At 38.2% G+C, this 27965-nt stretch overlaps 2 protein-coding genes across 4 annotated transcripts in view; both read left to right on the top strand.

The window, feature by feature from the left end:
- Positions 1-2: 2 nt before the first annotated feature.
- On the top strand, positions 3-17178 carry pa2g4a (proliferation-associated 2G4, a). Its single transcript, XM_084128096.1, has 13 exons — positions 3-204; positions 5649-5777; positions 5984-6089; positions 8101-8170; positions 8557-8649; positions 8858-8921; positions 10582-10660; positions 10994-11072; positions 11192-11325; positions 11619-11713; positions 11831-11958; positions 12048-12101; positions 15842-17178. Exons 1-13 carry the CDS (start codon positions 120-122, stop codon positions 15902-15904), a joined length of 1179 nt encoding a protein of 392 aa, XP_083984222.1. The 5' UTR covers positions 3-119; the 3' UTR covers positions 15905-17178.
- A 1694-nt stretch (positions 17179-18872) lies between these two features.
- Positions 18873-27965, top strand: part of myh10 (myosin, heavy chain 10, non-muscle) — a 60162-nt gene continuing 51069 nt past the window's right edge. For all 3 annotated transcript variants that reach the window (XM_084128670.1, XM_084128669.1, XM_084128668.1), the window contains exons 1-2: positions 18873-19091; positions 20280-20654. In XM_084128670.1, the coding sequence (XP_083984796.1) occupies positions 20301-20654 (354 nt within the window). In that variant the 5' untranslated portion in view covers positions 18873-19091; positions 20280-20300. The remainder of the gene's footprint in view (positions 19092-20279; positions 20655-27965) is intronic.

Genomic DNA, 27965 nt, shown 5'->3' with positions numbered 1-27965 from the left:
GTGCGTGGAGGTTGTGGGCGGAGCCTGACGGACTGCGAGTCGCTGTGGTAGCGTGACTGATTTCTGCTGTCCGCTCAACGACGTATTGACAGAGAGACGCATAGAGAGCCGGTGCAACTATGTCCGACGACGAACAGCAAGAGCAGACCATCGCCGAGGACTTGGTCGTTACCAAATACAAGATGGGCGGTGACATCGCCAACCGTGAGTTTGACGTTATGAGTGATGGAGGTGTTGGGTCGGTGACACGGGCCTCCACGCTGCTCTCTCGTGCATGCCATGTGTTAGGACGAGACGAGCAGCGTGGGACACCAGATCCCAGCGCTCTGACCTTATGCAATATGCAGCCGCTTAAGACCTGTTTTAAATGCATGGCTGTTCCTCCAGTGCACGTCTATAAAGCTTGTGCACTTTTTGCAGTGCTACAGTATGGAGGGACTCTTTCTGGAGCTAATGCTAGCTAGCATTAGCCCTCAGTGCATGTCAGTGGGCACTTGTGGCTCTCGCATTGCCAGCTGTTAGAGGTTAGTCCTCAAAGGCATGGCATATTTGTGAGATTTCTACATGTATATGTCCACTATTGCAGATCAATGCCTTGAGAGCTTTCACATCCTATCTGTCAGCATTGCTTACACAGGCAGTGAACTTCATGAAGATGTTGAGGGGATGCTGGACGGGGCTTTTGACATTATCGCTCCAGAGCAGTTGGTGTCAATGACTATAGGTCATTGTATTTTTTTGCACAGTGAACTTGAATGGTAGTGCACTACTCCACTGAGCTCCATTGTTGACTCTGTGATTTGGAGTTTTGCCACATTTGTCGTCTTTGCTGAAAATAAATTAATATGTGTTGTGAAGTTCATTCCATCATATAAGCTCAAGCACCTGTTATCTGCATATCTTCGAGTTAAAGGGATAGTTCACCCAGTAATATATTCTGTCATTAATTACTCATGTCGTTCCAAACCGGTAAGATTTTCGTTCTTTTTCGGAAAACAAATAAAGATCTTTTAATGAAATCTAAGACCTTTCTGTACTCAGCTATGCATCTATCACTTTGACACTTCAAAAAGTTCATAAAGAGATCGTAAAACTAATCCATATGAATCGAGTGGTTTAGTCCAAATTTTCTGAAGAGACTTGATCGATTTATATGATGAACAGATTGAATTTAGGCTTTTATTCACATATAAACATTCATCAATGCGCACATCAGTTGTGGTAAACGGAAACTCAAACATGTTTGCTTGAAGTGTGAGAACCAATGAGGTTCATTCTTGTGTTACGCAGGGCGTTTGAGCTTGTTCTCGAGGTTTGTTTCGAGCTTCAAGCAGGTTCGGTTGAGCTTCTGTTTATGTTTGCTGATCAATATTTATATGTGAATAAAAGCCTAAATTAAATCTGTTCATCATATAAAGTGATCGAGTCTCATGGATTAGTTCAATTAATATAAGTTAGTTTTACAATCTCTTTATGAAAGTTTTGAAGCGTCATAATGGTAGTTGCGTAGCTGTCTATGGAGGGGCAGAAAGCTCTCAGATTTCATCAAAAATATCTTCATTTGTGTTCCAAAGATGAACGAAAGTCTTTCAGGTTTGGAACGACACGAGGGTTAGTAATTAATGACAGAATTTTCATTTTTGGGTGAACTATCCCTTTAAGCCTCAGCCACGTAGACTTCGAGCACACACAATTTCTATGGACACTGCGACTGTTGTAATACTAACGCTCAGGCCCGGTTCTAGAACCAAATCACTGAGGGTGCTTCTGAATATAGTGAGGGTGCTGCTTACATAATCGTAGGAAATAGCTCAGATGTCATCAGTCTGAAACATAGTATCTCAAAATTGGGGATGTTGTATACAACAATACTACTGTAATTGCTGTTATGTTAAACAATATACGATCTGGCAGTAAATTATAGAATAGCATGTAAACAAGCAGCCATCTTCACTTTGCAAAACATTAAAACATGCCACACATAGCCTACCTACACTGTGGTAATTCCCTTGTTGTAACCGGCTTCAACTTCAATTGAACACTCCTAGAATGGCCAAAAGTCACTGCCTTACACACGTCTCTCTCCATGACGGTGAGAGACACATTTTTACATAACAAGGCAGAAAATGTACCAAGAACATCCAACCTAACTTGAACATAAACACACGTAACTTTACTAACACAAACCCCAACCATATTGCTGTAATAACGCATAAATCAACTCCCAACAAACAATTACCCATAATGCACTAGCGCTGACTGCCGGGTCTGTACAATATGACAACCATGACAACACATCAACACCCAATCAGTCATTCATTGTTAGCGTTATGCATAAACATATTGATAAAGCACTGCAGCAGTAACGTTATTACACCAAGGTATTGCTGCTATATTCTTTATGACAACTCCAATAACAACGACAAGCAGTTCAAAACAATTGACAGCAAAAGACCAAGAAGCTGCGCTAGCTTAACGTTACACAACACACATAACGTTACACAAAATACTTATTGAGCATGCTACAATTATTAATAATAATGCTAACAGGTTGTGATTCGGAGGAGGAGGAAGAAGCTAATCCAAATATATTCAGTACTGTAACCTTCCTTCAAACGGCTTGCTTGAGCCATTTTCTTATGTCCATGATGATTAAAAATGGACACTTATTTTTACGTTACCTAAAGCCCCGTCTCAGAAAGTCAGCTAACAAAATTTCTGAGCGGGAAGCACGCACGCAAGCAAAGTGGGCAATTAAAGAGACAGCTTCACCTTTTGCGTATCGCGATCACGAAAGGACAACTACAATGCATTAAACATGAAAGCATAACGAAATAATTTATTTAATATATATATATTTGTTTAATTTTATTAATTTATTTATTTTGTGTAGGCTATCCTATTATAGGCAAGAGTGTGAAATCCGTCTGTGTTTTATTTTCGGCAAAATCTCGTTTATGTGTGCTATTAATAATTTTTCATCTGAGGGTGCTTTCACTTTTATTTGAGGGTGCTTAGCACCCTCAAGCACCCCCGTAGAACCGGGCCTGCTAACGCTCTTCTGTTGGTCACACATCGTCATGTGATATGAATCACCATGTCAGAGTTCAACAAACTTGAACATTTAAACAGTGAAATTCACATTATCTTGATTATCGCGCATTTGCATGTGTATGAATCAAGCGGCAACCTCCCCGTCTCTCTCTTGAAACCAACACGGAAGTGAGTTAAACTGCAATTCATTAACTGGCCGCTTGGCCTGGCTGCAGAAGTGAGTCAAATCTGTATCTCCCTCATGTTAAAATTACCAACTTTACAGCAGAAAAAAACATGTTTACAGCCTGGTTCTCTCTGTGGCTTTGGTCTATACAGCTAATTTTGCCCTTCATAACAACTGTGAGGGGGGTGAATTTTTTTATAACTCATCCGTTTAGTTGATTAATATTTAAATTTAAGGGTGTGGCCACTTGAGTGACAGGTGGATTCCCGCTGATGTCAATGCTAGCCGTTTGTCTGCTGTTACTATAGCCGTCACTTCACCTCAGCAAATGTTAGCTGCTGAACTTGCCTTCTCTGCAGTGTTTGTGCTTTTTTTCGGGATTATTTCATACAATTTAATACTTGGGTACAAAGCCCACGTCTTTGGATTCAGTCGTTGTCGTCGAGTATCGTTTGAGAGAACAACCAGCGCTGTATTTCAGTTGTTTTCCTCTGTGAACATGCACTAATGGATGTCTGACAATTTCGTTGCTTTTTGGGGTTTTCAAATTTAAAACGTCAATAAAGGCTCGTTCGTTCTGCTCTCACGGAACAGATGGATTATATGCTTATGTACCGTCAGATGAAATCATGCAGGCGTCGGCGCTTTCTCCGTTCATGCAATAAATGCACATCCATGAATGAGCGCGGATTTTCTAGCGCATTTAACGTTACTTGCACTTCAAAGGCAATATATCTATGGTTTAACGGTTTAACCCATTTGAGAGGCGGCCGAAATCAGAATTTAAAATGGACTGAATAAGCTCTCTACGAACTTGAGCGATGCCGCGCTGACGGACCATGAAAGAGTGACTGACATGTATGCACATAAATCACTGTCACACACAAACACTCTCGAAGTAATACACAGTCTCACTTGTAGCCATGTATTTTAACTATTATAATATTTCGAAGGGCAAAAACAGGAACTTTTAATTGGCTTTACATCATCAGCTAACTCGATCACGTCGAGCTAGGTGATTTCAGATAGCCAGGCTCATATCTATAGCCAGGCTCCTCAGCTCCACTCACGCACTGTTTGCCTATTTTCTGTTATCCGGGAGTGACGCAAGGCCAAGATGGCGACGGACGGCTCCGCCCACTTTAGGCTTCAAAAATGCTCTCCAGAAACCTACGGGTGACGTCACGGACACTACGTCCATATTTTTTTACAGTCTATGGTATGAATGGAAGTCAATAGAATGAAAAGTGTGACGTCCTTGATAAGTGGTTCTCAACTTCTTTTTTTCAGGACTTTGTTTTCAAGTGGCGTCCCAACACACTACAAGAACAGTTTTCAATTTTTTTTGTTAAGTAAACAATGTCCTTAAATCTGATGTTAAAAAGTATTAAAGGGATAGTTCACCCAAAAATTAAAATTCTGTCATCATTTATTCACCTTCAAGTTGAACCAAAGAATATTGGTAACCATACAGTTGACGGCACCAAATTGACTTCCATTGTATTTTTTTTTTCTACTATAGAAGTCAATGGCTACCGTCAACTGTCTGGTTACCAACACAATTTTTTTCTGCAAAAAATAATTCTGGTATTTTAATGCTTTAGTACATTAAAAAAATTACATACAGCACCTTTTTCACAGTCCCCCCCCCCCCCCCCCCCTTTATTCAGCTAAGAAATCACGCCGTGATGTATACATTTTTTTTTGGTCACATGTCTTCACCTGATATGATATATTCACCAAACTTTGCATGAGCTTGTGTTTCCTGTCTCCTGCATGCATATGAATAGAAGTCAATGGAACAAAAACTGTAGTGTGACCGCCCGCTTATTTTTTTTAAATGTTGAATTTATGTTTTTAAAAAATATGCTGCAGTAGACTTGCACCAAAATACTGTACAGTTTGATTTAATGAACAGCCTTTGGCATCAACATCAAAATATATGAGAAATGTTTCTTCTCCCTTTTAAAAGTTAATACGAAATTTTTACTATCAGGAGAAAATTCACCAAAGGGTTCATCTTGTCAGAATCCAATGTCCATTAAACATATTTTGCTGGACTGTAATACTTCTACCCCTTTGAGAAACTTGTTTTAGTCTGTATATACTTTTGAAAAGGTTTTTAACCAAGTAAATCCAAATGTAGTCTTAGCATCGTGAAATTTTCTCGTATGGAATCCAGCTATTTTAGTAGGGATCCAGACTATTGGGAATTTCCAGTGAGAGCGAAAGATTTTCCCCGCACAAATTTCACAGCAGGTTCAAGTTGGTCGCATGGATTCGCAAAGTAACTTCTTTGTGAGCCGTGCTTCATAAATTGGTACACTATTGACAATAGATTAATAAAAAAAAAAAAAATTGCCCTTGAAATTTCGCCGAAATTTTTGTACCACACCTTTAGTCTCTATTTATGTTCTTCTCTCTTTAGAGGCGTTGAGGGTGGTCATCGAGGCAGCCAAACCAGGAGTATCAGTTCTCAGCCTCTGTGAGAAAGGAGATGCTTTCATCATGGCAGAGACTGGGAAGATCTTTAAGAAGGAGAAGGACATGAAGAAAGGTAGATGTTGCTAAACGCTTGTGGTTTAGTAAGAGAGTGAGTGGGCTTTAAATAAAGAGACGTCCTATTGAGCCCATTCAGAATAGATCGGTCCAGGTTTAGTCTCCTTCAGAGAAATCTGCTGGTCTAATTTGAAATATTTCTCTCCTCACAAATTATGCAGAACTTTTATTTTGTTGAGGATTGGTGGTTGTCCTTTCTTGCAGGCATTGCGTTCCCCACCAGTGTGTCAGTCAATAACTGTGTCTGCCACTTCTCTCCCCTGAAGAGCGACCCAGACTACACGATGAAAGATGGAGATTTGGTGAAAATGTAGGCAAACCCCCTCTCCAGTTCGTCTGCGTCTGTCTGACCTCCTCATGTCTTTTCCTTCCTCTGCCCATCTTGTCTGCAGTGTTCTCCACTCTATCCCTCAGTGACATCCCAGTGCCGTCTCTGCCCCTTCCGATTGTGTCTTCCTGCTTGTTCCCTTGTTTTCTGTGTTTCACTCTGCACGTTAATGTCACACTTAATCGTTTTTAATAAAGTGTTTTATGTAGATTCTGCAACACAATTGTTATGAAATCTCTTTTATAGACCTTGTAGAAGCATTGGACCATTAAAGGGTTAGTTCACCCAAAAATGAAAATGTTGTCATAATTTACTCACCCTCAAGTTGTTCCAAACCTGTACACGTTTTTTTCTTCTGTTGAGCACAAAAGAAGTTATTTTAAAGATTGTTGTTATCCAGACACTTGACGGTAGCCATAGTATTTTTCCTACTGTGGAAGTCAATGGCTACCGTCAACTGTTTGATTACCAACATTCTTTAAAATATCTTCTTTTGTGTTCAACAGAAGAAAAACACTTTCTGGTACAGGTTTGGAACAGTTTGAGGGTGAGTTAAGCTGGCCATGATTTGTCTGTCTGAGACAAATTTTGCAAATCCTAAAAGATTCCTCTGATCCTAGGCTACAATCTGAAGACTTTGATCGTTAGGCATGTTCACCGACAGCCCATTAATGAGCATTGTGATCATATTTTACCTCCAACAAAATTCTGGCAGTGTCAGAAGATTTGCCTCACAGTCCTGCTGTGTGACTTCTCTTACGACGACCGTCAAATTGTCATTGTTTTTCAAGACAAGCCATGACCAAAATTAACGTTAGAGATTTCTTTCAGTCCCGCATGTGATGCATCTCACGGTCACAGAACGTGTCATTGATTGATGTAAAACTCCAGACGAGTTTTCTTGTGTGCGTCTGATTTGAACTCGTCTTGACTGTCGTACAGTCTGACATTAATGACAGCTGAGATCTTACAGTGTGACATGGCTTACAGCGAGGATCATGTTCGTACAGTCTGACACGCAACAATTGTAAAGGACTATTACTGTATATATTGTACAGTGTGCACCCGGCTTTGGTGATGACAATTTTAATTTTTGGGTGAACTATCCCTTTAAGCTTTGACTTAGTATCAACAAGCAGTCCTTTAATTCATCTTTGAAAAAAACAGTTTGTTTTCTTATTTGCTTTGTAAGGCATACACCCGCACATTTACATTGCTGTTGAAAACTGGTTCAGTGTCATATCCTGTCACTAGTTAAATATGTCACTAAAGGGGGTGCCAATAGTACAGTTCAATAGCAATAAGCACATATAAATATACATGAAATAAACAAGTAAATAATACAAAAACGATGCAAATAAATGAATATGTATCATAATTCGGGGTGAAATTCAAAAATTAAAATGAAACATTGAAGTGGCCATAACAGACCATGCCATTTTAAAAATGGCCTTTTTTTATTGTATTCATTTGGAGATGCTCAAAGGTTTACAGCAATGGGCATTTTCACATTTCCAGGGTCATAGTTGGGTAAACTTTTGTAGTGGTGAATGGAAATTACTACAAATGTATTTTTTGCATTCACATTTGCTCAATTAGCAATAGAAAAATAAATCCACAATAGCGTTTCTACGGCTTTCCAAAGGAGGAAAAAAATAGCGAGAGATCGATTAAAGTGGTCAGAAGAGAGAACGATTTTTTTAAGCCATCAGTCCCTTGATTAGTTTTAACAGAGCGCTGTTAACTAGTTTTCTGAAGTTTAATGCCAAGATAATAAAACGCATTTTAGTGTTATAGATGTACATTTATATATATATATATATATATATATATATATATATATATATATATATATATATATATATATATATATATTAGAACCTTTACTAGATTTATTATGTTCATTTTTTTATGCTCTCTGAAAACACATAGGAGTTTAATGACTTTGCTCAGGTTTCTGTTCCCTCATAAATATCTCTTATTCTCTCAACAGTGATTTAGGAGTACATGTTGATGGCTTCATCTCCAACGTGGCACATAGCTTTGTTATTGGAGCTACCAAGGTGTGTGTGCACGCATATATACTTTTTTTCCCCCACTGTTTCTACATTTTTAATTTTATAAAGTTTCATGGACTTCTTAAAGTGAAATTATAAAGTATAACAAGCCTCTCTGGAATATTTCTGATTGGTCAGTCCCTTAATGGTCCAAGTTTTTAAAATGTCCCTTCCCAGGCAGCCAATTTCCTCATTCCTACATGGATATACTAGTTTATTTCACTCGTAGTGTTGTTTCCTCTACTGCTTAATAGAATGATTCAATAAAAATGTCATATCCATGTAAGAAATGTCATGATAATTGCAACATAAACCCAGACACAAAACAAGTGACTTTTCGGTTGATTGTTCTTTATCCCCTAATTCTGTGATAACATTTTGATTTCTTTTAGGAAGCACCTGTGACAGGAAGGAAAGCTGATGTCCTCAAAGCAGCACACCTGTGTGCCGAAGCAGCTTTGCGTCTCGTCAAACCAGGCAACCAGGTTAGTACATACTTCACTCTATTAAAGTGGAAAATAGATAAGGTTGGAACTCTTTAACATCTGAGACCATTAGCTGTTAGCCATTAGCAAGCCCCTCAACACAAGATCGTAGAGAATAGCCAGTATGTCTTTTATTCAAATATAGTGATGGTTTGTTTCTAATACAAAGTCTTGTATCTTCTCCATCTGCCCCATTTACTTTTTGAAGAACAATCAAGTAACTGAGGCCTGGAACAAGATTGCCCATTCATTCAAGTGCAATCCAATTGAGGGTGAGTTATTGCAATTATTTCATTTGGGACAGACCCACCACAATTAAACAGACCAGTTCCAGACTAATTCCAGTCTAAAACAGACTAATTCCGGTACTCACCGGGTTTGCTGAAGGTCCTCCGCTATCGTTTACCAGCATTTATCCTTTTTCACTCTGTCGTGGTAGTCCCTCAAAGAAACATCATAAAGGCAGGAGTGATGTTTGCCATAGCTCCATGAACCTTTCCTCTATTGAATAATTCCACCTAAGAGCACCAATACCATCGTCTCTCTTTAGTTTCGCCATGTTTGAAAGCGGTGTACGGAAGAGCTTCTGTGCTATTATAGAGCGGTGCATGTATGACATCACTTTGTTGGCCAAAACGTGGAAGCGAGTTAGCGTTTAGCACTTCCGGCTCCATCGTCCTGAAGTCAATGGGTTTTTTGAATGGGGTTTTGATTAAATGGCTGAAAAAAGTCTGTGGTGAACACAAGCTCAAGACACTTTCACGTTTTATTCTACGACATAAAATACATCAGTATTACCCCACTCGTGATTCTTTTTAAACTGTTATGTGTCTTGAAAAAGGCGGTTGCTAACAAGTGGCTAAATGGGACTACAGAGGCTGTCGAGGAGATTAAACGTCACCACGCCGAACTGGTAAACTCAGTCCACTTTTACAGTCTCGTTATGCTTATAACTGAGCTCTTTTGAACTATTCTAACTTAAACTTTCTGGGAAAATGTTTTTAGATAAAAACTGAAAGAGTTGTCAGAAGCTTAGTGATGGTGGCGTTGAAGTTGTGGGACCGTGGTGTAGTTCGTTTATAGACTACCTTTAGCTTTTTACTTCTGGCGATGGCATTTAGGCTTCAAAATTCTTAAAAGTTGTGTTCATCTGTGATATTTATCTCGGACAAAACGTGTAAGTATCATACAATTTTGTTGAACAAATTTTAATTTAGCGATAATCCAAAAGCCTTTGGTAAAATCCTATTGGGTTTTTGTCAAGGGAACCAGTGTGATGCTAACTGCCGGTTGGCCTACGAAGTGACGTCATACCTGCACCACTCTATTGTCAGTGCCACAGATGTGACGGATCTCGCATACTAGTCTTTCTGTTGGGACGCTGTAAAGTGTTGCAGACGTGGCGTCGGATGTCATCCACTATGACACTATACGAGTTAAAATGATCATGCCCATTGTCGTTTTACGAATCACCACGACAAATGGATGGTGCCAAAATCAGCCTGATATCATGTAGTCTAAATTGTGTAGTTAATGAAACCTGGGATTTTTAAAAAATTTGCCACACATCCATAACTTGATGCTTCAAAAAGTTCATAAAGAGATCATAAAAGTAATCCATATGAATTGAGAGGTTAATCCAAGTCTTCTGAACACACAATTGATGAACAGATTTAATTTAGGCTTTTATTCACATATAAACATTGATCAACATGCATACAATAGAGCACATCAGATATTATAAATGGAAGTTCAAACATGTTTCATTTTTTGCTGAACTAACCCGTTAATCACATTTAATCACACAAAACATGAAAGCCAAGCAATTCAAAGTACCTGCAGAAGCCAATATGAATATCTGACTGTGATCTGCCCATTGTTCATTGAAGCATGTGCCATTATTCACAGTTTTCCTCTTTTGCTCATGGATAGGTATGCTGTCCCATCAACTAAAGCAACATGTTATTGATGGAGAGAAGACCATTATCCAGAACCCTACAGATCAACAACGGTATAAAACAAAACAGAATATTGTTCCTTTATTTTCTCAATTAAGCAGGTGTTTATGCCACCACAGAGACATAATGTTTAATTTTTTGGGGAAAATTGATCAACAAATGGTTTACTTGCAGTATCAGCTTGTAAAGGTGGGATAAGTATTTTAGTATTATTAAAAATTGCTGTTTATCTGTAAGATTTTTGCCTGTTGCATGAAATCTTGTGGACAAAGTTTCGTGCTAGGCTCTTTTGACTTAAGAAAGCAAGCAACCACATAGCAACAAATTAAATGCCACTCAGAACTTTTTGCAGCAACATTTGCAAGCACATGTTTGTCTCATAACAGGAAGGACCATGAGAAGGCAGAGTTTGAGGTTCATGAAGTTTATGCCGTGGATGTGCTGATCAGCACAGGAGAGGGGAAGGTAAGTGATACCCACACTATACGAACGACACCTGCCATTGTAAATCTTGATCATAATCCCATAGATCTCAAACAATGGAGACAAATGGACATTTAGTCTGAATGATCTCTTTCCCATAGGCAAGAGATGGAGGTCAGAGGACAACCATCTACAAACGGGACCCCAGTAAGCAGTATGGGCTGAAGATGAAGACCTCCAGAATGTTCTTCAGTGAGGTGGAGAGACGCTTTGACGCTATGCCCTTCACTCTTAGGTGGGCAAAACCATTCTTCAGTCCTTAGGTTCATAACTTGGCTAAATCATGTTGTTAGCAAAGAGGTGCACCTGCATTAGATAGTCTGTTCCTAAATGAATGAAGCAGGCGATGTACAGAACGCTGTGAGAACTTTCGGGAACGATGTTCTGGAGTTTTTGATAATGTGCTCTATATTTGTAATTGTGTTGGCACATGAGAATGCTAGAAGAATGACTTTAAAACTTAGTGGATAGATCAATGGTTAAGAATTCATGGCAATTTGGTTGTAAAGTCTTCTTTGTGTCCGACAGGGCATTTGAGGATGAAGGGAAAGCTCGTTTGGGAGTGGTAGAGTGCGCTAAACATGAGCTTCTGCAGCCTTTTACTGTACTGAATGAAAAAGAAGGTCAGTCTCATTATCATTGCACCATTTTTTTCCCCTGCTTTATCCCTTTTCTTTACCTGCTCAAATGATAAATCCCTCTTTCCACTTTAGGTGTCTAACTCTCCACTCTCTATTTAGGTGAATTCGTGGCTCAGTTTAAGTTCACAGTGCTGCTGATGGCCAATGGGCCTTTGAGAATCACCAGTGGACCATTTGAACCAGAACTCTACAAGTCTGAACAGGATGTTCAAGATCCTGAACTGAAGGTATGTTAGACCAATATAATCTGTTTAAAATGTATATTAAATAGGTTTCTCCTAGCTTGATGTTTTGGTATCTTCTCTGTCATTTTCAGTCTCTGATCCAGAGTTCTGCAAGTCGCAAAGCACAGAAGAAGAAGAAAAAGAAGGTGAGGCCTCATCATGTTTCCAAACATGAATTTGTCTTTAGTAATATGTCCTAAATGCTCTTTTCAATACAATGAAAAATGAATGGGGACAGATGCTGTCAAGAGCCAAAAATGCACCATTAAAGCTCCATAAAGGTAGTCCAGATGTCTTGTGTGCTGTATTACAAATCTTTAGAAGCCAGACAACAGCTGTATGGAAGCTTTGAGGAACAAAACAAACATTTAAAAGATGTTTATACATCGACAATCTCCACGTCTGTTCTAGATCTACAGATCATACTAGATCACTTCTGCAAAAAACTGGGTATAACATACACAGGAATTTTCAGCAATTAACTTATTTCATTGTTTCCCCCACAAAGCTATTATATGGCTTCATGTAACTTATGAATATGAATATGGCCTGCAATTTATGGATTAAGGCAGTGGTTCTCAACTGGCTTGGCCATGGGACACATATTTTCCTATGGTCATAAGCCATTTTTTAACTCCTTAAAAAAATATAAATTTTTAATAATATCTATTTTTTAAATATAAAAGATTTGCTTTTTTAAAAACCAAGCCAATTTATTTCACAAAAATGGTTGACACACAACTACATCCCACTTTACTTAACATACACATAAATTGTAAGAATATGACTAATACTGATGAACAAGCAGTGTATGGTAAGGCTATTAAATAGCAGTCCCAAAATATTTTTTGTTAATACAGTAAAGTTAGTAAGTTGTTACGAGCCACCACAGTCATTTAAAAATAAACAAAATAACACTGTGAAAATAAATGGACATTTTTGGGTTACGGAAACAACAGTTACCATGGTAAATAAATGCACAATACTAACATGAATTGTTAATGAAACATATGGAAACTGCTCCTGATGAATACAGTACCTGCATGCAAATCTTTCCAGCTAACAAACGAAGTACAATTTATAATTTATTGGTACTTTTTGATCATTTCATGACTTGCTAATTGACAACATAACTACGACGTTGCATGCTCGTAATTTCTTTTGCGCTTTATTTATAGTGAAGTGATATACAGCGCGTGCCACCACATTTGCGCGTGCAATTGAAGAGCGTGCGCGCTACGAGCACAGTATAACGGCTGACAGGACAGGAAAGTTTTCACTTTTCTGAGGTGAGAGACTTTTATTTCGTAACAAGTTACGAAAATAACGTTAGAATAATGACACTGACATATAACATCTAATCTGACCGCAGATAAAAATCAGGCACGTTTTTCTCTGACAGAAGTGTCATCATGAACATCTTTAAAAATAAAAGTCTTTGACTGCGACCCACCAATTGAGAAACACTGGATTAAGGCAATAATGTGGGAAATATGACCAAAATCTTACCAGTAAACCACAGCAATAAGAAACTACCTAATATAAGTAAAATATTCTCAAATAATTAAAGAAATAGTTCACCCAAAAATGAAAATTAGCCCATGATTTACTCACCCTGAAGCCATCCTAGGTGTATATGACGTTCTTCTTTCAGACGAATACAATCGGAGTACACTCTCATTATCAAGCATGGAAGAGCCAGGACATTTTTTAATATAACTCTGATTGTATTCGTCTGAGAAAAATGTCATATACACCTAGGATGGCTTCAGGGTGAGTAAATCATGGGCTAATTTTCATTTTTGGGTGAACTATCCCTTTAAGTAATCAAGTAAACAGTCAGTAATAAAATTAGAACTAATAAACAAACTACAACAGGGCATATAAGCTTAAATAAACAAACAAACAAAAGATACAGATGCAAACAGTGCTTTAAGTTTAAGTAGGCTACTGGTAGTTTTTCCCCGTTGTTGTTGTTAGATTGACATTAAAGGCAGGGTAGGTAGGATTTTTCTAAAAAAAAAACATTCCAAATTTGTTTAAACTGTCTTTATATACCAATACATAATTAAAATGTAAGTACTCTGAAAAAGAGAGTATAAAAATCGAGTGTCTGTAGATTATTATAATTATTTCCATTCACTCCACCCCCTCCCTTCTGAGCTCCTTCCAAAGCCACGCCCCCAAAACACATGAACGCTCAGGCTCAGCTGGAAGACGCATTTATTTACCTGAGACGAGTGGAGAGGAAGGAGCGCAGTGCATGCAGTGACATCATGTCAGAATCACATGTAATAAAATACCTAACTTTATCACTATAAATGTAAACAAATAAGATACTCACTATCAAGCTAGCATATCGATACTGGTAAAGTTTAAAATATATTTTGTTTGATTCGGTAACGAGCTATACTTCCGCGCCTCTCTTGCACTCCTCAAATCAAACGGGTGCGCGCGCATATGGGCAGATCTTGTAGCAACAGGGGTGGTTGCCATTGGTTGCGAGAGAGAGTGACAGTCGCCCAAACCAATCAATTGTTTCGTCCCGAATGGAAATAATGAGCTGTGTTTATGGCAGATTAAAAGGTCTACAGTCACTCGATTTTTATACTCTCTTTTTCAGAGCACTTACATTTTAATTATGTATTGGTATAATAAAGACAGTTTAAACAAATTTGAAAAATCCTACCTACCCTATATATTAGGTTGCTTTCACTTTAAGACCTAGGCTAATACATGGATCCAGTACTGACACATGTCCCAAACCTTTTCACTCAAGACATAACCTTTTTTATGCGTGTATTTGATTGTTCATGGGCAATAACAATAAGTCTAGAAATAGAAACACATTGATTTCGGTATACTAGTGCGAGCGCTGACAGGCGGAAAACACACGCACAGAATCCGCAGCCAGTCTGACTTCGGTCAGTGTGTCACTACCGAATTGAGTTCGTGTATGCAGTGCTTTTATTAACCTTTTTTTTTTTTTTTGCTATCAGGAATATCATACTTCTTATTTGGTCATTCATCCATCTTGAGTAATTTCTGCCTGTTCCTTGGCATTTATGGGAGACAGCAAGTCAGAAATCTTTTGCTATATTTCACACAGACCATGATGTACATGCACAACGTCTGTATCCTCGTGAAAATAATGCATTACAGCTTTAAATAAATACATATATAGATAATATTATCAATTATTTTTGTGATTAAAATCATTTTTGAAATGACAAATTATGCAGGATTGCAAAAAAAAGCGACATTTTGCGTTGTATTCAGCAATCGCGAAAAACTGGAGGGACTGACTTTAAGACCTGACGCACTGATCCATTATACTGTTACACATGCATTTTCTTTCCCAACTATTTATGTTCACTTAAAACATAACTGACTGAATACTCGCCAAGACCGGCTTTTTGAAATTATTTTGTGTGTATTTGACTGTTTAAGCGCAATAAGCGGCAAAAACAAACTCAGTTTAGTACTGAGAGGCGGCTTTTAGGTGCGCGCACTTTGAGCGCAAAATCTGTGTGAATGAGTAAAATGATGCGCAATCCCATGTCGAAATTCAAGCAGCGGGTGTTAATGTCAAATATAATGTTATAGTTTATCGTTACAGTTATTGTCATTGATGTGAACCGGCCTTTAGCCTTATGATGCTTTTGTCATTACGGAGCTGACTGTCCCCATTCATTTTAATTATGTGAAAATAGCATCAGCCTGCACAAAGGAACGACAGCCATGTCGGTATAATAAAGCGACTTGAATTTTATGGGTGCACTGTAACCTTTTTGTTAGAGCATTTTGGTTAGTTTACATAACTGACTATATCATCAGTCAATTGTCTCTTGATTCACTTCTCTGTCTGCTGTATTGTCTGTTACAGGCCTCTAAAACTGCAGAAACTGCTACAGGCCAACCAGCTGAGAATGAAGTTGCAGCCAAATAGAGGCGACACAACTTCACTCTCTCATGAAACCCCGAAGAGCAAAAACTTCAACATTTCACTCTTGCCCTACTGTTTTAACCTCTTCTTTAACAAATGTTTAATCAAGAGTCGGCGTTGAAGCCTTGTTTAAACATTTTTGCTTTCCCCTGTATTGGAGAAATTAGATTTGGACTCCAAGCGAGTGCAACAAATTTGTACTTTCATAATGAATCTATTTACTCTTTTGAAGCACTCAATTTACATTTCAACTGGAACGCAATGCCTTTTTCAAAATGTAATTAAAAAAACTTCGCAATTCTTTTGTAGAGTTGCGTTTTTCACATGTACTGAATTGAAATACACACGACTGTTTGAAATGCTTTGTTTGGCCCAAAGGTTCATTTGAAACTGCATTACACTAGATTAGATTAAGTGGTTTGGAGAAATAAACGAATTCGATTTGCAGATATTTCTCAGGGTTCCGAAGAAAAAAACGAAATCTCCCTTATCTGAGAAGTAGGATTGTACAAATAGGATTGAGAGCACATCCATGGAGAATTTCATGGCTTGCCGTGGCTTTAGAATTGGAATTCGATGTACAGAATTCCTAAGTATTGTGTCTCACAAAAGGGAAGATCATGTATTTTTTCTAACTGCCATCCCTAACATTTCCTGCTTCGTATGTGCATCTGAAGACGAGACTTTAAACATTAGGGAATTTTTTGTTCATGTCCTTTTATTCACGGTTTGGTGTGTTTAATTATCTTTTGTTGATGCAGGGAGATTTTCCAAACAAATTTTAAGATGTATTCAAATTAATATTAAAAAGTTCGATTTATTAGGGGTTTGGTTGAAGGTCTGATCCAAAATACACTAAAGCTACTTCTACCCACTGAAACGGGTTATAACTTCCACTTGCTAAGGGCCATCATCACTTTATCTTTACTTCTACAAAGCAATAGAGTGTCTGTTTCAAAACTAGGCTCGGACCAGATTGAGAAGCTTTCCAAGCATTATCTTACAATCCTGTCAGTGCAGTTATTTCAAGAGAGTCAATGAAGCAGCTCTAGAGCATTTCTGGATCAGCCCTGTTATTTGGGGTTTAGTTGAGGTTGGCTCAGTAGATCTTTTGAAATGTTGGTTATTGTGACTTTTTGTTCTGTTTCCAGATTGTAAAGGTTTATGTGGGAGAGGAGGTTGGAGGTTTGGAATCGACACAATCTTGTTTTTGTAGTACGAACCATCATATGGGACTATTTTACAACTAATGAAATAAAACATAACTTTGAATAGAATTTCTTTAAGATTGTCATCATTGTAAGAAATTAGACTATGCCATGCCTTTGCATCGTTGGTGTACTAGGATTGTTTCATTTGAATTGCAACTTATATGGAAAGTTATAAGACATTTAAATGGAAAGTTCACCCAAAAAAGGAAAATTCTGTCATCATTTACTCACCCTTATGTTGTTCCAAACCTGTACGAGTTTCTTTCTTCTGTTAAACACAAAAGAAGATATTTTAAAGAATCATGGTAACCAGACAGTTGACAGCACCCAATGACTTCCAAAGTAGGAATAAAATAGTATGGAAGTCAATGGGTGCCGTCAACTGTGGAAACTCGTACAGCTTTTTACATTTTTGGATGAACAATATTGAATTTATGTTCAATAGCAGTAAGTGAATGTAATAGCTCTAAGATAAAATAACAGGAACTTTTGGGAGGTTTGTGTCGATGTACTATATATAAACCAGGTAATTACATATCTACCGATTTAACAATCTCCAGCCAAAAGAAAAGTGGAAACTTTGAATGGTGATTTATTTATATACATGGCAACAGGGGGCGCTGTGCGGGCCAGACTATCAGATGATTCAGATCCATGCTCATGTTCACTTTTAGATCCTTGGTCCAAAACAACTTTGTTTAATAGGGACAGAAACATCAAAATCGATAAATACCAGAGATAGACTATTTAAAAAAAAATGTTTTATCTTTGACATGAGATACATCTTGGATTTAGTAATTTGCAATTAAAATGTCAGTGAGGAAATGTATTGATACATTTATCCTTAAAAATGCCTGATACTTTTTTTTTTTTTTTAAACGAATCATAGTTTGGAGTTGTATCTTTTAAACGAATCAATGATTCTGAACAACTGGATTCGAACCGAGAGCTTGGGACTGTCCCCTTACGAAAATTAACCATGGTTTTATTATAGTAAAAGAGAAGTAACCATGTTTTGTTTTGTTGTTTTTTGACGGATTGATTACCATTTGTAACCACAATTTTACAACAAATACCATGGCTAATTTATGGTTAGTGCAGCAAAACCATGGTTAATTTGTGGTTAGCATGGTTTAACTGTAACCATGTTTTTATTGTATTTTTTATTTGAAGTAAATTTGTGGTATTTTTTTAAATAAAAAGTAAGTTACAATAGCCCGATAGCAGAAATGTTGCAAATACAACGTAGTGAATATATTTACAGCTTACGTTTTACAGTTTTATCAACATGTTTTTAAAACGATTCACCAATGTAAGTTAGGTGATGACGTTTTCGATATTTTTATCTGTTTCGAATACAAGTTATTTTGAAACGAACTGATCGAAAGAATCGATCGGAAATGAGTCGCAAAATGTTAGACATCTACGAGGTTGTAAATGTCAAGATGGGTAGACTTTCCATGCTTTACATTTTTATTTTGTTATATTAAATTTTAATTAAATATTTGTAACTTTTTTTTTTTTTTTTTTTGCTCTAGGCTATTTTGTAAATTAAATAAAGTACCCTGCCCTCTTTGGTAAATATTTCACGCTCACGGCCTTGAAACCAATATGATACAAGCTAGCTCCCGTTGGAAGAAAGAAAGCTTGCATGAACAATCAGTTTTGTTGGGGGGTGTAATGCTAATAAACCAATAGCTTGTGGTCAAGGTCCGGTACAATCCAATCCCCGTTCCACAAGGGCCCCGGTGGGTGTGACCGGAGAGGCGGGCGCAAGAGCGTGCGATGCTGAGTTCGGTTGAGGAGGAGTTCAGAGAGAGGCAGGGCTGCGGACAGTGGCATCAGTGAGAACTGAGAAGGGGCGAAACAAGGGAATATTTGGCCGACTTTCAAAATAACTGGATAATAAAAACTGGACGCGCTGGATTGCAACTCATTCATCTCTTCGTGCACGTAGGTCTCATCGCTGACAGCCCTTGGTAAGTTCATGCGTCTTTTAATTTTGGCCCCGTTTTTTTCCCGTTGCCGTATAACGGATTATTTTTTGCATTACTTTTCAAGCAACGGAGAGAGCTCGCGCTAAGCTCGCGCGCTAACCCATGTTAGCGAGCTTGTTATTGCGGTACCTTTAAAAGCAGATAAATACATGTTTAATTTGTAGGATCCTTTGCCTTTGGGCAGCCACGATCAGCATTATGTTGGCTAATACACTAATAAAACGTTTGTCCGCCTCGCCACAGGCCATATACCGGGAGATGATGATGATGATGATGATGCGGAGGAGAAGGCGCGTTCAGCTCCCGGTTTGCAGGCGCGAGGAATGAGCACGAGCACGAGCTAGACGGCCGCAAAAACTTTAGCCAGTGCAGGAGAAAATATTATTTATTAACGGTCTCGTCGCATGGTTTATATATGTACCATAACTATAATATCAAACTATTTGTAAGACCGTGACCGTTAGAAAGTTGGTTGGACGGGGTTTATCATTGAATGAATTTTGAAGGACTGGCCCTGAAGTCCCGCTTTTTACAGGGGATTCATCACGCGTATAACGGCTCTTATCTGTGAAATAACAGGCACGACCCATTTTCTTTGCCCTGCTTGCCTAGTTGTAGCCTTTTTTCTTTTCTTTTCCTCTTTGAGAATTACAGTAACTCTTAGTCCAGTTGTAGGCCAGACCATCTGGCTTCTGCTTCTATTGCCTCCCCCCCCCCATAATGCATCTTTGAGGTGGTCCAGTGGTATAGAGATATTAAACCTATATTATCTGCTATGTGTAAACTGTTTTACAAGCAACTGTTTACTGAAAATATGAGCTTTGCTCATGTTCAGTATGCAGTATTTAAGTATTCATCATCTAACAGTGAGGTGTGCGGAATAAATCCACACACTTAAATTAATTCAGTAGTTTATTGTCTTTGTATTCAGAGAATTTAAGCAAGCAAAATGACTACAACTATTTTATTATTATGATAAGAACTATTTTAAAATACTAACCATTTATTATAGATTAAATGCATGTTGCTTAATAATGTATCTGCGTTATTGGCTATATCCATGTAAATCCAATATAATATTTGACTGTTCATACTCCTGTGCCTATGCTGTCTGGTATCAGAGTGAGTCTCTGCTCTTCCATTACTAACTCCCTCTAACTCTTTTTCCAGGTGGCCTATTTTTAGTTCCTCATGCCGGAGATGGCGCAGCGGAGCGGGCAAGAGGACCCTGAGCGGTACCTCTTTGTGGATCGGGCCGTGGTCTACAACCCAGCTTCACAGGCAGACTGGACGGCCAAGAAGCTGGTGTGGGTTCCTTCCGAGCGGCATGGATTCGAGGCGGCCAGCATTCGAGAGGAACGAGGAGAGGAGGTGCTTGTTGAGCTGGCTGAAAATGGCAAAAAGGCCCTGGTGAACAAAGATGACATCCAGAAGATGAACCCACCCAAGTTCAGCAAAGTGGAGGATATGGCGGAGCTCACCTGCCTGAATGAAGCGTCGGTTTTACACAACCTGAAGGATCGTTACTACTCTGGGCTCATATACGTAAGTGTGAAGTGATGGTGTTTGCTTTCTTTTTTGCTTTCAAGTTGAAGTCTTTTTCTACTTTGTTTTTTGAGGTATTTTTCATTTTTTTTATAGGAGTATATAGGCTTCTTTGAGAGTGTAGGGATAGGGCTGCTTCTAATGATTATTTTAATTGTTGATTCATTGGATAAAAATCTGTGTGTCTAATGTGTGTATATATATATACACACACATGTACATGGGTGCTCGTTCAATGAAGTCTGTGAAGTTTAACAGAGACTCGCTTGCTGTCAGGACAAACCTTTGTACAAAATGTAAATGCTTGTGGTATATTCTACTTTTAACATTCACAGATAAGGATATAACAGTAAAATGTAATTTGTGTGTAGAAGGCACATCTCCAAACACTTTAAACAGCACACACATCTGACATGGTATGCCTGACAGGGCAAGCCGCATTAAACTGAATGCTTATTGCTTAATACGAGTTAAGCAAACTTACGAGTTTAAAGCGCATGATATAAACTTTAAAGCATCTCATGTTTTGGATAACTTAGTTAATGCACTTTTTTCACAGTTTCAGGAGTCATTGTCCTCTATATTTCAGATGTGTTATGTTCATAGTCGTACGTTTTTCACTACCGTAAAGTGGCGTGACTGGAGGATGTTTTCTGTGCACAGGCATGATAAAGTCATAATTCAATAATTGATTATTTTCATTTTCGATTTTATCGATTAGGCATAGTTGTTGCAGCCCTAGTTTGAGTTCATAAGTACCATGTGGTCCTGAACCACTTTACAGCATGCACTCAGAGAGAGAAACTGGGGGACTTTTATTGTTCAGGAGAGAGAGAGAGAGTGTGAAGCAAGCTGTTTGGTGTTTTAGCCCCATCATTTCCTTTATTTCCCTATGAGGTCATTATGGAATCTCAATGAGGGGGACCACTTGTCACCACTTAAAAAAAACAAAAAAAACACTGGATCGAGTTTATCCAGTTCAACTTTTAATTTCCCATCATTGAAAGCTTTTTCTGGTCGTTGGTAACTGAAATCATCTCGACTGGCTGCACTTTATGAAGACGTTATGAAAGCAGGCTATGTTGTCATTCATATTACACTCCCATATTCTCCCAAACCCGCTCATCAGAGTTGAAGACGGTCCGGCTGGATTCTAAGGCCTGCTCCCTGCTGCCTTGTGATTTAAGCCTGTTTCTGTGGCTGCTGTGCTCCCTCCCTATAGGCTGCAGTAATTAGCTCTGGAGGCCCATGCTTGGCCTAGCCAAAGCTGAAGTTTAATAACAGGACCTTTGTTTGGCATTGAGTTACAACTGGCTCGTAATATCTGCGAGATGTCAAGATGTCAGACTGACTGTTGACAACCCCTGCATATCTCAGCGTACCTCAGTTAATTGGCTAATTATTGTTGACTAGGGGTATGAAGATACACTTAGCTCATGAGACGATACACAATATTGGGTTCATGAGAATTATTTTTTTAAGAAACACTATATTTAAGAAATCTTCAATGACAAAATCTTTTATCTTTTAAAAAAAGTCTTTTATTTGACTGAAATTCACAAAATGCAAAACATTGCAGGTGCATTTTACTTATCATTTAACTAATCCAGGGCTTTCACTAGCAATTATTTTGGTAATTGAGCAAATGGTCAATTATTTTGACAATTAGTAATGAATAATCGGATAGTTTTTTTGTGGTAATAAAATAGACCTAAGTGAATACCCTTTAAAATTACTTAAAATGCATAATAACAACGAGGCAATAATAATTGGTTTACATAAAGTATCAAAAGCAAGTAATTGCTAACATAGCATAATCAGAGAGAACTTTAATTTGTTGTAACTGTAATACAGAATTTTCTCCACCATACAGTATATATTTTAATTAATTCCATGCCATTTAGCAACACAAGTCATCCAGCTTTTTTAAATATGATATTCTAATATTGATCTAGCTTACTGCAGTGTGCAACAAGTGTCTCATACCAGCCACAAAGCTAACGCGCAGCGTAACGTTAACAACTTTCAACATACTTACCCCACAATTTTATTCCATCAAATAAATTGACCTGTATGAGTAAGTAGTAATTCAGCAATTGACCCTTCGCTAAGCCCCGCCCTCCTTAGTTACTGTTGCTACGCCTGTCAAGCTTTTGCGCCTGGCACGTCTATTACAGTATGTAGGCTATGCACTGGTTTCAGACATTCCTAAGGAGATAATTAGTCATTTTTAGCGGACAGGTGAAAATATGAGAGAGCAAGACTGCAGTATGCATTCGAGGGCTATATTCACGACATAATATGCAAACGATTAGAGAATAATTTCATCAAAATTGAACCTAAAGTCTATAACGTTTGGTCTCAGCGCAAGCAGCAGCCGCCTCATACGCTGACCATTCAAATGGGAAACACACAAATAGAGGAACAGCTATGTGCATGCCCAGCAGGGTAAATGAAATGTGAAAATATTCTAATATTTATAAATCAAACAGCTTATCCATATGTATCGTGGAATAAACACAAGACATTAGCCTGACCACTTTGCAATGATAACATTCTCCCGCTTATATTTGTAGTGCGCCAGGCTAACGTTACTGCTCACACGTCGTGGGTCACATAGTGACTACTGTTATGAACTGATTAAGTTTGCATACCAAACTTTTCCTTGGAGATCTCCGGCAAGCCCCGTGATGTTCCCTCCTTTTACTAACTACCTTTTACTTTTACTAGAACTAACACTGGGAGAGTTGCGATCGGATTGGGGACGGGGTAACGTTACTAGTTTGGCCGTCGATTAACAAAATGCTGAAATATATTTTTAAGTAACGTTAAATTATGTCAGTGAGCCTCCGTCTTGCCTTTAATCACACTGCTTGATCCACGAGCTGGACAAAAACTTTATTCTAGAGCTGCTATAAAGCCAAAACACTTTACTTTAATTTCCTATTATCAATGTAAAGCTGCTTTGGAACAATCTACATTGTTAAAAGCGCTATATAAATGAAGATGACGCCCGGCATTTCTCCCCTTGAGTTTTAGGTTTCGGGAAGGGAACAAAATCCACCACCCCGTCCAAACTTTTAGGATACCGGGTATCAGATTTGCACAATCCATACGCACAACGCGGCATGTTTCCCTCTCGCTCGAAAGCTTGCCAGACCTCCCGCGCCTAGTTACGGTTGCTAAGCCACGATTGGCCTGTGGCGGTTTTCGGGCGTGGCTTAGCGAAGGGTCAATTGCAGCTATTTCATTAGAATGAAATAAAATAATGTGAATTTAACTGATCAAACATAACTGTAGCAATGTTCAAGTTCAGGGAAGAAGGAGATGGATGTTAAACAACTTTAATTGTAAAAAAAAAAAGAAAAAAAAAAAAAGAAGCGACAGAGGCTGACTGCGGCCAACAAGCATAATAAAAATATCAATGTAAAATGTGCCCCCGCCCTGCTTCATACCACAGTAACGTTAATAAAACTTTAATACATCAGCTCATCCAGGAACTTGATTTCTGCCCATCAGCTGTTGAGGTAAAGATGACAACTTAATTTTTTTTTTAATAAGCGACCTCTCTTGGTGAAACTTTCATACTGTGCCTTTAAAGGTTATCTATTCTTTTGTGTGTGTGGATAGTGACCAGACTTCAGGCTGGTGTGTGTGGTATGTGCTCTCATATCTGCTGTGTGGGCAGAGCCGTGGAGCTGCTGCGTTCCTCTCTGCCTTCCCACGCCCCTGTGTTCCTGAATAGCATGATGGGAGATGCACAGAACAAAGTCCCCACACTACAACACTATATTTTTCTCTTTTTTTTGATAATCTGGTTGTTACACTCGAATGTACTTCTATCTACTTCCATTAGGCCATCCTTACAAATATTTTGGTTTGCAGTAACAGCAAAAAAAAGAAAAAAAAGGTCGGTCTATTTTTTTTTTTTTTTAAGATTCAATGTAAAAAAAAACAACCAATTTGCATATCGTGACGTCACTAACTGGGTCTTCAACCCGTGCCTTCGGGCGCATCATTGCAAACCTCATTCTGATGCAGGTTACGTAGACCACAAACAGTTTGAAATCTTTGTCAAAAAACATGTTTATTGCATTAATTCCAGCTGCGTTCATTTGGGAAAAAAATTAGGCAGAATCAAGAAAAAAAAGAAGCCACTAGATTTCAATGAAAGTGGATTTTCAGAGGGAAACAAATAAATTAAAATGACTTTAGAATTCACAAAATAACAGTTAATTGCATTAACATGCAATGTAATACCTATGAGAAAACATTTTAATGTGTTACATTTGGGTTGTTTACATCCATTAAACAAATATGTCATGGAATGTGTAAGAACCCTGTTAACATGACATCCCTTTGACCATTGCTCTGGCCAAACTATGTCATCTTTAAGCAAAGTTAAAGCGTTGTCGAGATGTTTTAATGCATTTTTTAGTTGTATTATGGTGCCTGAATCCGAACGACTTTGAACAGTGACCGCAAACATTTTATTTACCGCAGCCGTAGCCATCATTACCAAGCGCGAACCATTGACAGTGAATGAAACGAAGCGAACGTACAGGCCATAGTGTGACATGCGTAAACATAATCATAGATGATGCCACAGGTTTTTATTTAAAAGAAAGAACGTAGCCTACGTTTGTTTGTAGGCCTAGGCAATTTTATATTCACAATACTTACTAAAATATAATTAATATTATTTTATTGCATTTGTATTAGCTGTTTGAAGAGTAAAAAAAAATCGGTCGGTCTTAACGCAAGTTTACAACCGGCAAGTCGGTCGGACTAAAAGGAAAAATAAATAAATAATTGGGTCGGTCCTAAATTGACAGGGTCAGTCGGGTTACGGCAAACAATAATATTTTTGAGGATGGCCTTACATTAGAGAAAATGCATGAAGTGACCTGGTATATGCCCTTTGAAGCAGCGGCCTGGGCCAATGTTGCCACCTTGTAGACAAACAAATCAGTAGAGATATCCCGATCAAGTTTTTTTTGTGTGTGCTCCCAATCCAAGTCATTGAATATTGAGTATCTGCTGAAACCGTGTCCCGATCCGATACTTGTATTTACTAGTGCTTGCCTTGGTAAACGCTTTGAGTACATTAAAGTGATTAAAATCAATCTAATGTAAATATGGCTGTGCAGAGTTTCTCAGGGGCTCAAATGTAAAAATCATCTATCACTATGGATGCATGTTATACCGCTATTGTGCCTGTTGTGTGCTGTTCACTTTCACACTGTTGCTAAAGATATGTTACCTTGTACACTCTTCATATCAAAGTCCTGCAAAGATGACAGAAAATGTAGGCCTATTCTCAATTGCTGTCTTGTGGCAAAACATTGCGTTTTAGATCAAACATATAATGGTGACCGAGTGCGACCTGGACGCATTAGTGAATGGTGAGAGATATTTTGCTAAATAAAATGATCCTGCCAGAAGAATAGCATGAGAACTTTATTATGTCTGTTCCCTCTGTATCATCTCAGTGAGTTTTTAATGTTTTATGCATGCGCAGTATGGTGAATTTGAAAATTGCTAGTGTAGACTGAGAGCATTTTGAAATGAAAACAGCGTTTTCAAATGTATCTGGATTAATGTAGATGTAGCCTAAATAGGCAAATGGTTACGAGTCTCTGATTGGATCACTATTGCAGTGATTATTATGTTTCTAGCATGTTATATGTTTGGCAACAGTTCTTCTAACTGTAATTGATGGAGTGTGTAGATTTTCATCTCTTAAACAACCATGTAGGAAGACACATCATGGCCATATTCAAGGATGACAATGTCAAGATTCATCAGGCTCAAATTGTGAAAGAATGGTTGGGAGGGAGCATGAAGTATCATTTTAACACATGAATTGGCTCCTCTAAGTCAAAGTCTTTGGATGTGCTGGAGGAGACTTTACAGAGTGCTTGACTCTTGCATTGTCAGTACAAGATCTTGACAAAAAATTGATGTACTAGGGCTGCTCGATTATGGAAAAAATCACGATTATTATTTATTATTTTGGTCAGTATTGAAATCACGATTATGTAACACGATTATTTCACACGACTTTGGGAACGTGTTGCATTTATTAAAAAGACACCTTTCAACAATTCTTAAAAAAATCGAAATTTGAACATTGATTGTACTTTTTGAATTATTAAAATAAATAATATAACAGATTATACCTCAATGAGTATTTTAATAATCCCCGCAGGTCTACCGCTTATAATGCGGAAAATTCCCCCGCAAACATTGATTCACTTTAGCATGTAGATTGTATGAGTAGCCTAAATTAATCCACACAGATTCTAAAATCATATCTATCATTTTAAAACTTTTGCAAGGACTCAATTTCACAAACCTTGTGAGTGTTCAGCGGTGCTGCGTCTTCTCTCTCTCTGTCTCTCAAAATGGGTTGGACAAAGCAAGCGTCGAAACTACACTCTCGCGTTTAGGAGTCGGGACATGACGGAATTGTCACTTGCACAATCGGGCCAGCATTGCATCGTAACTAAAGTTGATCATTTTCACTTCTTTTTAAGTCTTATCAGTTTAAACATTCAAGCTGAGAGAGTTTATGGCTTCTCGAGGGGCGGAAGTGTGCGTGTCATTCAGAGCACAAGACAAAATTAGAGCGTTCTTTCAAAACAGAACATGGCAAAATAATCGGTTTTACTCGATTGTACTATTTTGGTGATCGTTGGGAGCCGAAATCAAAATCAAAATTCAATTAATTGCACAGCCCTAGTATGCACCTCTTGATGGAAATAACATCACAGCATTTATTTCCATTTTAGTTCTGAAGTGTTAAACTGTTAATGATTGCAGTTGTGCATATCTCATAAATGGGAAGCAGTTTTCTTCCATATATAGCCTGACAAACATGGGAGAATGATGCTGGAGAAAAACAAATTTCCAGCCACAAGTCTCTTGAGTCCCAAGTCTGTTGTTCTGGCCTGAGATCTAGTTTGGCAGGATTGCTTTGTCTAGTGGGGAATTGGGAGTGGGATGTAGACTCAACTGTCCTGAATGCACACCCATATAAATTAACACAAGCTCAGCCAATAGAAAGACCCTTCAGCAGACGGGGATTACCTCTCCCCTGACTTGTGTCTGGATCACACAGCAGTGGCCAAAGACATTCAAACAAACACAAGATGCTCTCAGTTATAATCTCGTATGTGGAACAGCATGAATAAAACTTGTAAATGTCTTCTGTAATGAAGTGCATACTGCAGGACAGCTGCACTGGCACTGAAAGCATACCAGCATTTCTCAAGAAAAACACCTTTGTTGTGTTTCATTCTGTACACT

This window comes from Abramis brama (genome assembly GCF_963993115.1).
Source record: "Abramis brama genome assembly, chromosome: 11".
Classification (NCBI taxonomy): Eukaryota; Metazoa; Chordata; class Actinopteri; order Cypriniformes; family Leuciscidae; genus Abramis; species Abramis brama.
This window is presented reverse-complemented; position numbering and strand designations above follow the sequence as displayed.